At 34.6% G+C, this 9,078-nt stretch overlaps 3 protein-coding genes across 5 annotated transcripts in view; 2 read left to right on the forward strand and 1 right to left on the reverse strand.

The window, feature by feature from the left end:
* lg12h9orf16 (linkage group 12 C9orf16 homolog) overlaps nt 1-1,204 on the reverse strand; it is a 2,316-nt gene extending 1,112 nt beyond the window's left edge. Inside the window, exons 1-2 of the mRNA XM_024298822.2 lie at nt 844-1,204; nt 306-449 (exon numbers count right to left, since the gene is read on the reverse strand). Coding sequence (XP_024154590.1) covers nt 306-449; nt 844-922 — 223 coding nt within the window. The 5' untranslated portion in view covers nt 923-1,204. The remainder of the gene's footprint in view (nt 1-305; nt 450-843) is intronic.
* Nucleotides 1,205-1,788: 584 nt separating this feature from the next.
* On the forward strand, nt 1,789-3,771 carry surf2 (surfeit 2). The gene is made up of 6 exons (XM_024298693.2): nt 1,789-1,960; nt 2,187-2,338; nt 2,476-2,579; nt 2,970-3,158; nt 3,257-3,381; nt 3,459-3,771. Exons 1-6 carry the CDS (start codon nt 1,886-1,888, stop codon nt 3,546-3,548), a joined length of 735 nt encoding a protein of 244 aa, XP_024154461.1. The 5' UTR covers nt 1,789-1,885; the 3' UTR covers nt 3,549-3,771.
* Nucleotides 3,772-5,093: 1,322 nt separating this feature from the next.
* Nucleotides 5,094-9,078, forward strand: part of surf4 (surfeit 4) — a 5,871-nt gene continuing 1,886 nt past the window's right edge. Inside the window, exons 1-4 of one of the 3 annotated variants that reach the window (XM_036214560.1) lie at nt 5,094-5,418; nt 7,765-7,951; nt 8,769-8,845; nt 8,923-8,967. In XM_036214560.1, coding sequence (XP_036070453.1) covers nt 5,371-5,418; nt 7,765-7,951; nt 8,769-8,845; nt 8,923-8,967 — 357 coding nt within the window. In that variant the 5' untranslated portion in view covers nt 5,094-5,370. Of the gene's footprint in view, nt 5,419-5,526; nt 5,673-7,764; nt 7,952-8,768; nt 8,846-8,922; nt 8,971-9,078 lie in introns of those variants that run through there. The other 2 variants (XM_036214559.1, XM_036214561.1) reach the window with 2 other exon arrangements.

Below are 9,078 nucleotides of genomic sequence, written 5' to 3' on the forward strand. Positions count from 1 at the left end.
CTGACCAGGAAACGAGTACCAATGTGTCAAAAATTATCCAAAGAGGAAAAGATGGATTCTAATCTGGGAAAACATTGAAGCACATCTCTTAGGTGACGGCTATTAACTATTTATAGCTTGTTCAGCACAGAGTATGAGTTGAAACCACTTTTTTTGTCTTTACACTAAGATCTATGTCTTTTGGTCACTAATTTGTGAGCCCTCCCTATCTGCATTTTGGTCTTCCTTGCTGGCGGGAGAGGCTGACAGCTCTGCGGACTGGTTCTCCCCCTGGATGGACTGCCCTTCTTGTTTTTGGGATTCAAGAAGTTGGGCCCTGAACTCCTGGCGAGCTTGTCGGTTTGACTCCAGCAGTTCATGCAGTTTTCCATTAAGTGCATCGTTCCTTTCCTCCAGGTCATCCAAGTAGGAGTTGATCTGATCCAGCATGGAGTTTATGGCAGCGTACTCTATGGAGGAACAAAACAGCATTGAGTCCTGTTTAAAGACTGATATTTTAAAGACAGGAAGGGGATGGAAATATAAAATAAGAGCTTCAATTGCTATAATAAAATATAGGGCAACATAATTTTGCATTTTTAGTTTTAATTATCCTGTTATTAAATAAGGTTTGACCTACATTGGAATACATTCTTATCTTTTTCACCAGCTAATCTATTTAAAAGTCAAAATTAATGTGTACAAGGATAGACACATACTTTGGTAAAACAATTGCTCTTACTTTAAGTTAAAATTGTGATCAATTGACAAAGGAATAGACAGAAAAGGCTTTGTGAGGCTCATTCTCCATTAGCTCATGTAAAATAAATCAGTTTGTCAAATTACAATGAACGGAAACATTACCCTCCTCGCCAAATTCGTCCTCGTCGTCAATAATCCCATTTTCTGCGGAGATATTTGGATCACCATTTGGTCCAGACATGACTACTATACGAACAAATATTACTTTAGCACACCAGTTACGTTTCCTCTGCTGTTGCTAGCTAGCTAGCTAGATGCTTGCTAACTATCATTGATGATCTGCAAGCACTGGGTCATCAAAATCGACAACTTCGCTTGAAATTATTTTTAGATGATTGAATATAGGTTCAAGTAGTTGGTATTAAAAGCAGCTCCCCGGCAACCCTGACATCTGTTGTCGACAGACGTTGTTTTTAAGATCCTATTGAGTGCAGGAAATAAATGGTGCTTAATCTGTCCAAAGCAAGACGACTCACTACTTATTTGTTATCCGAGTGGTTGATAATTTCAAAACTGCTCTATTCTATGGTTTATCATTTCATAGTTCGAAATTTGGCCAATTATTGTCGCTTATGCTTGTATATCAAGCAATTTTCAGCAGTAAAAATTAAAAACGACTGGTTTTGTTGATTATATTTGGAGTTTGTGAAAAAAATATGAAGAGTGAAACCTCTTTTCTAATTACACAATCTTGGTGTTTGAACAGTCCCAGTCAGCTGATGGTGCTCACATGACTTCAGACAATTTGTGGTTAATTTTACAGTGTGGGGTTGTAAACTTATTTTAATTCCGTACTCTCAACTCAAATAAATAAATTGAACATCATACTTTTACTTAGTTAAACTCCTCAGATTTATTTTTGTTTAGTTTTTGCATACTACAACTTAAAAAAATAAAATAAAACCGTAATTTCGATACATTCCTATTATTATATATTAAGTGAAAAAGATATATATTTTATTAGTTTTACTTTATTTAAAAATATGTAACTGCTCCGGTCACAGTTTTGACCAGTGGGTGGCGCATACTTTAAGCCACTGAGTTTGCGCAGCAGACCACGTGTAGGTAACTTCCGGTGGAGGGGGTGGGTAATATTTCTCACTAGGAAATTTGTTTTGAATATTTTGTTCTTGTCGTTATTAATATGGAGGATTTACCTGCGGACCTCAGAGCCGCCCTCGTCAGTCAACCTTTTTTTGAGCTTACAGATAATAAAAAGGTCAGCGAACTATTTTTATGTATCACTTGAAACACACGTGCACCCTTACAAGTTTATGCTAGCACAATGCTAATTCTAAGTTGAAGCCCCCAATGTCTCATTTAACGATTTTAAATGTTGAATTGATGAGTGGGTGTGCGTTTGTTTTTGCATTTTTTTCAATTTACAACCACTTATATGTATCATACGTTCAGCAGCATCGTTTTAACCTTTTCCATGTTTGTAGATCAAATGCACCCTGAATGGTCATGAACTTCCTTGCAACCTGACTGAGCTGCAGAAATTCACCGAAGGAAAAAAGTACAAGAAACTGAGTTCTAGAGCAGAGTTTAACTACAGCCAGTATGAACCACATATTATTCCAAGCACAAAACAACCGTAAGTCTGTGCCTTTTTTGTGTCAGTCAATTATTCTTGTAGTTTAAGCCAAATAAATGTTCCAAAGTGCATCCAATGGGACAGGATAAATATGGAGTTTGGATTGTGTCATTTGATGGTTATTGTCTGTTTTTCAGCAATCAGCTTTTCTGTAAGTTGACTCTCAGACATCTGAACCGGGATCCACACCATGTCCTCATCCACGTTAATGGGAAACGCTTCAAGAAAGCCCTTGCTCAATGTTAGTGCATCACTTTTTTTTTATTTTTTTTTTATTAAACACTGAATTATAACATCATACAGCAAGAATCTTAAACATCAAAATAAACACACACAAAGCACCTATTCAAATAATAATAAATAATAATATTGATAAAAAATTGAAATAACTTATTGTCATAAACATAGGGCATCATTTGTATTAATCCACAACACTTCCTCATGAGCAACGAGGAAGTGACAAGGATTCTAGACAAATAAATCTGCCCATAGTCATATAAACTTGTTTAAACAGCTGTCACTCAAAAAACACGTGGGAACAAACCGATAAAGAGGGCAAAAAAAAAAAAATTTAGTAATCCATATGTATTTTACATTTTTTATCACTTTCCATTTTATGTTTTTGTCTTAGACGAGGAGTGTGTAAAACAGGGGATTGAATTTGTTCCGGAAAGGTTGAAAAATAAAAGGCCCAAAGAAAAAGATGAAGATTTCAGTAGAGGGATGTCCTCAAAGCACTCGAGCAGCGTGTGGGAACCCTCATGCAGCGACGACGAGGATCACAGTGACTCTGAAGACAGCATGAGTGACCTCTACCCCTGTCAGTATATTTCATTTACCTACTACCTATCCATCTTTTGTTAGAACATTCAAACTTGCAGAGTTTTTTCTTAATATTGTTCTTTATTTGTCCCACAGCCTCTATGTTTACTTTAAAAAATCCAGTTGAAGAAAATATGGAGGAGGAAGGAGAAGAAGATGATGAGGATGAGTTCCAAACTGACGAGGAGATGGAAGAGAAAGTTGTACAGAAACGCAAAAAGGCATCTATCTTTTTTTTAAATATGTGTTAAAACTAAATTTTGTCTTCGTAAATATTTGGATTTCTTTTTTTTTATAGGTACAGAGTGGCGGTTTTCAGAAGAAGTTTCGAAATAATCGGTGGAAATCAGGACGCAAGAAACAACAAAAAGTTCAAAATGGAAAGTAAAAATGTAAAGACAGCTTTTCCTTATATCTGGTATATTGTCAGAAGGCAACTTTGATCCATTAATACTTCTAGTTGATTAATCTAACTAGCAACAGTTTTTTTTTTTGTATTTTGGTGTGTGCACAAGACTTGGAAAGCATGTGAGTTTGTAGCTTGGAGTTACAACTTCCAGTTTAAACCCTTGTAAAAAAATATAAATAAAATAACATTTGGATTTGGCAAATGTTATGTGTTTTTTTCATTTTATTTGTAATATAGTTCCAAAGATAGCACTTTTCCTTTTTTGCACAAAATCAATTGGCATTAAAAAGAAGACAAAGCTGTTCTTTCACTTTATTAAAAAGATTTTGGCACTAAATAAAAATCAAACCAAACAATTTTACTGAATTCTTTCTAATTTCCTGATCTTGTTGTAAGAACTTTTTTTTGCCCTTCTACAATTTAGCTGAAATGTCACATTTGATAAAAAAGTAAAGAGAAAAATATTATTTTACACTAGAGCTACATTGTAACAGCTGTAGCAGATTTGTTACTTATAATAATATTACATTAACTAACTACCAGCCTTTTCTGGACACACACACACACACACACATATATATATATATATATATATATACACATCATATATGTTGAATCATACAGATTATAGTAAAATTGAGAAAATAAGGGGTTAAAGGGCATGGATGTAGATTATAGCACGTATTTTTAAAAATACATCTTCAAAAATGTACAAATTTAAAGTAAAGGAATTTAGAATGTAACAAAGTTCTAAAACGTGTGACTATACATTGTCATATACTGTCATATTATTTTAACGATAAATGTTTAAAACTATTTCCTGGAATGAAAATGTTTTAATGAAAAATTTTAAAACACAATTTCACACAAAATCTAAATGTTCTTTCTACCTTTTTACAGGATTGTGGGATCTTTATAATAAATGTGGTATGGATTACATTTACAATAGCTCCATAATATAACTATTCGGAGTGTAATGATTAATCAATGAATCGATTTCTATAATTCAGCCAGATTGATTTGTTTTAGACAAGTTCTTAATCAAGTTAAATCAAACCATGTCATTAATGGTTCGTGTCGTTTTTTCAACCATCTTGAAAAAATAAAACATTTGGATTGAGACATGGTATGTTTATTTCACTATACTGTCAAACACATGAATTGGGTCATTCAAAATAAACCAATATTGACTATGAAATATGACAAATACGAATTGTAGATACAAATGAATTTCTACACCCTAAATAAAACCTTAGTCCTCAAAACTTTTTTTTAATTTAATAAAATAATATATTTTTTAATTAACTGTTTATGAACCAATAACTTGCTTTTGTTCGCACATTTTTTTAGAATAAAAAAATAAAAATAAAACATGAAGCAAAATTGGTTTTAAAAGTTTAGAATAACTTTTTGAGGCTTAACAGTTTTTTTTTATTTTTTTTTGCAAAGCTGGAACTGAAGGTTGTCTGGTTCCTCTTCCATTACTGTTAATGGATCTAAAACCTTTTACCTGTATTGTGCATCCCTGAACAGCTCTGGGCGTCAGCCTAAAGCCCCTGCCTGATTCGGCATACGTGGCAAGCAGCGGTTGCAGTACCATGTAGGGGGGCTCCGCTGTGTCGCTCGTCAAATCGCGGGGCATTGTGGGGCGGAGGCGGCCTTTCTCTGCGTTCAGACGATCGGAAATCTTCAAGTAAATAACGGGAGGAGGAACGGTCTGAACGCAGCTTTCAGAAAACGCAAAGCTCAACTAGAAGTTGCGACCATTCTCTGATATTAATAACTTGAATAATACACAAACATGGGGCAGGAGGATTTTATGAACAAAGCCGAAGACGTGGCAGACCAGGTAACTTCATTTCTAGCACGACAATGCTAGCTCTCGTTAGCATGTTAGCCGCTAACTAGTTTGCAAAGAACTAAGTTAAGCTGCGGAGTGATTTCCTCAACTCTTTGGTGATTTTTTTATTCAATAAGCGTCATTTATGTGTTGTGTACGAACATAGTAGCTAACTAAACTGCGGTTTTACCTGTAAGAGTGAAATCTGTTGAGATGACTAGTCCTGTCATGTGTCTCAAGAATTGATTTCATGGTGTTATTAGGTAAGAAACAAATGTTTAGCTATATTGGCACTCGTTATGCTAGCTGAGTTGACAGGTTAAAAAGGGGCTACTTAATTTAAGAAGCTAGTTTACAATCCACTTGGTGCATTTAATAGCTTAAGTGTGAGCTGAGCCAGACAGTGCCAGGAAGCTGTTGTGAAATCCCCTCGAAAAGAACACAAATATTAGCGAACATTTTTGTAGCCTTAATGCGGTTTGGCATAAATTGCCAGTTAGCTTTGGTGCTGTTTGTGTAAATGCGCAACATAAAGTAGTCACCGCGTGTGTATGGCCTGCAGCCTCATTCAAACAAACTAAATGTCATTTTTTTTTCTTCTGTGGTTTATTTTCTTCATGTGATTCTGCAACTTTTTCCCCTGGTGTTTGCTCTCAAACTTGTTGTCACTGGCAGTCGCTGTAATCTGATTTCAGGTCTTCCTGTTGTAACCTTTTGGGGAAACTCCAAAAGATAGCATTTCTTCTCCTTTTTTATTTTATTGTTTATCTGAACATCTTAAAGTGTTTCTGTGCTTCTTCTTCAGTCGCTTCATTTCCTAGTCCATAGATTTATTGACAGCTTTAACCAAATAACACACCAAAATGTCAGCCGTGTGAATCACAGTGCTTGCTTTTCCTTTTAAACAAACACCTTGTGGTGTTTGCAGAGGGACGCATCTCCCTTTAATGAGTGTATTTATTTGGCCCTAACAGTTCAGAATTGTCCATTTCTAGGCAACCCTGGGTTTGCCTGGATTGGCTTCAGGTTCGCCCATTCATGTCTCGCACAGCATCTTTAGGGAGAGTTGGTGATTGCTGATAGGCTGTGGAGGTTTGGCTGTGCTGATGTGGACCGCTGAATGGGCGGGACGAGGGAGGCCACTGCTGCTCTGATGAGAAGTATCTGATTAAAAGCATGAGTTTTGTTCAGACCAAATGTAGGGCACTTTGTTTTGTCCATGTACTTATTTTATCATTCTCTTGTATCTTTTTGTTTTGAGGTTTTTTTTATGCACACTAGTATGTTCCCTATGCTCTGCCTTCTGATAAGTTGAGAGGTGTAATCTATCTTTATGTAATATTAGCGATAGAATTGTGCAAGAGGACCACGTCTTTAGAGGATATTTGCCCTACTTACCAGTGGCCTGGGTCACCTTACTAAAATTGCAGTAGTTTTACTGCTTCTGATGATTATCATGTAAATACCACTAATATATATTTCAAAACATCAGAAAGGGTAAAACCAATATTTATTTTTGCTCTACTTGTGGTGGTTTTGGTTCAAGTATTAGTAAGTAAGCCTCCTCTGTAATAGAAAATGTAACACCCCCAGGAAACCCTGTGCTCCATTCCCTGCTTTACAAGGAGATCCAGATGTTGTAACACAACTTGTTGGGAATTGTTGCTCGTCTTTGTGTTGTAATGCCAAGCTCAGACGCCAGTTGAGAAACTTTAATTACATTTGGTGTTTCATGTTTGGTGACAACTAGGTATATGGGTGAGCTATAACATGTGCTTGTGTTTTTGTGAATACAGTTTTGATGACTTTTTTAGTGTGTTCATTTTAACTAATGGCCAAAATATGATCTATTTATTTATTATTTTTAAAGAAATTATGTTTTCAAAACGGCTATACAAGCAATATTACTAAGGTATCTTAAATTCCCACTCATTCTTTGATTTATTTTAAGTGTTCCCAGTGGTCTTTTAATTATGATTATACCATTTTTTTAAAGCTAAAATAAAAAAACATTGTGTTGTATTCTAAGACATAGTTTCTGCAGAGCAGCAGCAGTTCCTTAGACTTTAGTCTGAGTGATTTTCTGTCACAAATAAGCTCTTAAGTTTTTTTTCATCTGCTTCCAATTCAGAGTTTTGAATACAAAAAAAGCCCCCAAAATGCAATTTTGAGCTTAATATTTACCCTTCATCAGAAAAATCCTACAAGAACATGTTAAAAACACACTTTGTACTGGAATGGATCTTTATGAATTACTTGACTTTTTTTTTTTTGTCAATATTTTTACCCCCAGGCAGCTACTGTATACATCTTAATTTGATCTAAATTGTAACTCATACCTTTACTGTGTTTCAGTTCTTGCGGGTCACCAAACAGTACCTGCCCCATTTGGCGCGCCTGTGTCTTATCAGCACTTTCCTTGAAGATGGCATCCGCATGTGGTTCCAGTGGAACGAGCAGAGAGACTACATTGAGGCCACCTGGAGCTGTGGCTACTTCTTGGCTACATGCTTTGTGTTGCTTAACCTTATTGGACAGCTAGGTGAGTAAATGGAACACGAGTCCAGTTTTATTTAGAGCAAAGATAAAATGGGTATTTTTACTTGATCATACTGTGTATTTCATGCATAATAAATAACAGAAACAACAGATTTTTGCCACTCTAAGATAAATTAAAAATAGTTATTACACATATTTCAAGATTTAACCCTCAAATGTTATAAGTTGCCCCATTCTTAAAAATAAAATTCACTTTAGTTAAAAATGTTTGATAAAAAGGGTTGTGGTTAATTTAAAAAGGAAGTTTAATTACGTAGCGTTTACTGTAAAAAAAAAAAAAATGTAGAGGGTTGTTTGTTACAACATTTCCTTTTTCAAATAATTAATGACTTTGATTCTTGGTATTGCAAAACAGATTATCATGTTTTGAAATAGAAAGGATTTCATTTAGATTAGACATGTTTTGTGACCCCAAATCATATTTTTTTTAATATGTTAAAGTTGGTTAATTCATCCAGATTATTTTATCACATGTTTAGATCAGAAATTATAAAATGCGTTTGAGATCAAGTAAAACAGAAAAAGTATGAAAAAAACAATAAGAATGCCTTTACTTTACTTTTATTGTGGGCTGCATATATGATGATGCAAAAATGCTTTGCACGTTTCCTTGACTGAAAACGGTAAAAAAAAAAACTTGTCTGCAATATAACAACTTTTATGAGTGATCTGGATGTAAACAACCTTATCACCAAACATATTTTTACATTGATTAATTTTAATGACAATTATAAAAATATTATTACTATAAATTATTTAAAAAATAGTATTTAAAATAATATCTGATCCCTTCTCAACAGGTGGCTGTGTCCTCATCCTCAGTAGGAATTTTGTACAGTACGCTTGCTTCGGATTATTTGGCATCATAGCTCTACAGGTAAACAAAACTTGTGGTATAAACACAACATAAATCCCTTTTTTAAACTAATGTAAATTATCTCTTTTTCTCACTAGACTATTGCATACAGCATTTTATGGGACCTTAAGTTTCTGATGAGGTACGTATCTCTTATGATCATTTCAATTTAACACAGAACATTCAATTTGTTTTGATTTTTTTTCATTGCAGCATCTGATGAAGTCCAAATACACAAAGCAGTGATGTATTTT

The sequence above is a fragment of the Oryzias melastigma genome, linkage group LG12 (assembly GCF_002922805.2).
Source record: "Oryzias melastigma strain HK-1 linkage group LG12, ASM292280v2, whole genome shotgun sequence".
In the NCBI taxonomy this organism is placed as follows: domain Eukaryota; kingdom Metazoa; phylum Chordata; class Actinopteri; order Beloniformes; family Adrianichthyidae; genus Oryzias; species Oryzias melastigma.

Bases quoted from the DNA above. Each gene is read 5' to 3' on its own strand.
- surf2 (XM_024298693.2), top strand. From the start codon at position 1,886: ATGGAGGATTTACCTGCGGACCTCAGAGCCGCCCTCGTCAGTCAACCT. The intron at 1,961-2,186 runs GTCAGCGAACTA...CCATGTTTGTAG, and splicing joins AGCTTACAGATAATAAAAAG to ATCAAATGCACCCTGAATGG. The intron at 2,339-2,475 runs GTAAGTCTGTGC...TCTGTTTTTCAG, and splicing joins ATTCCAAGCACAAAACAACC to CAATCAGCTTTTCTGTAAGT.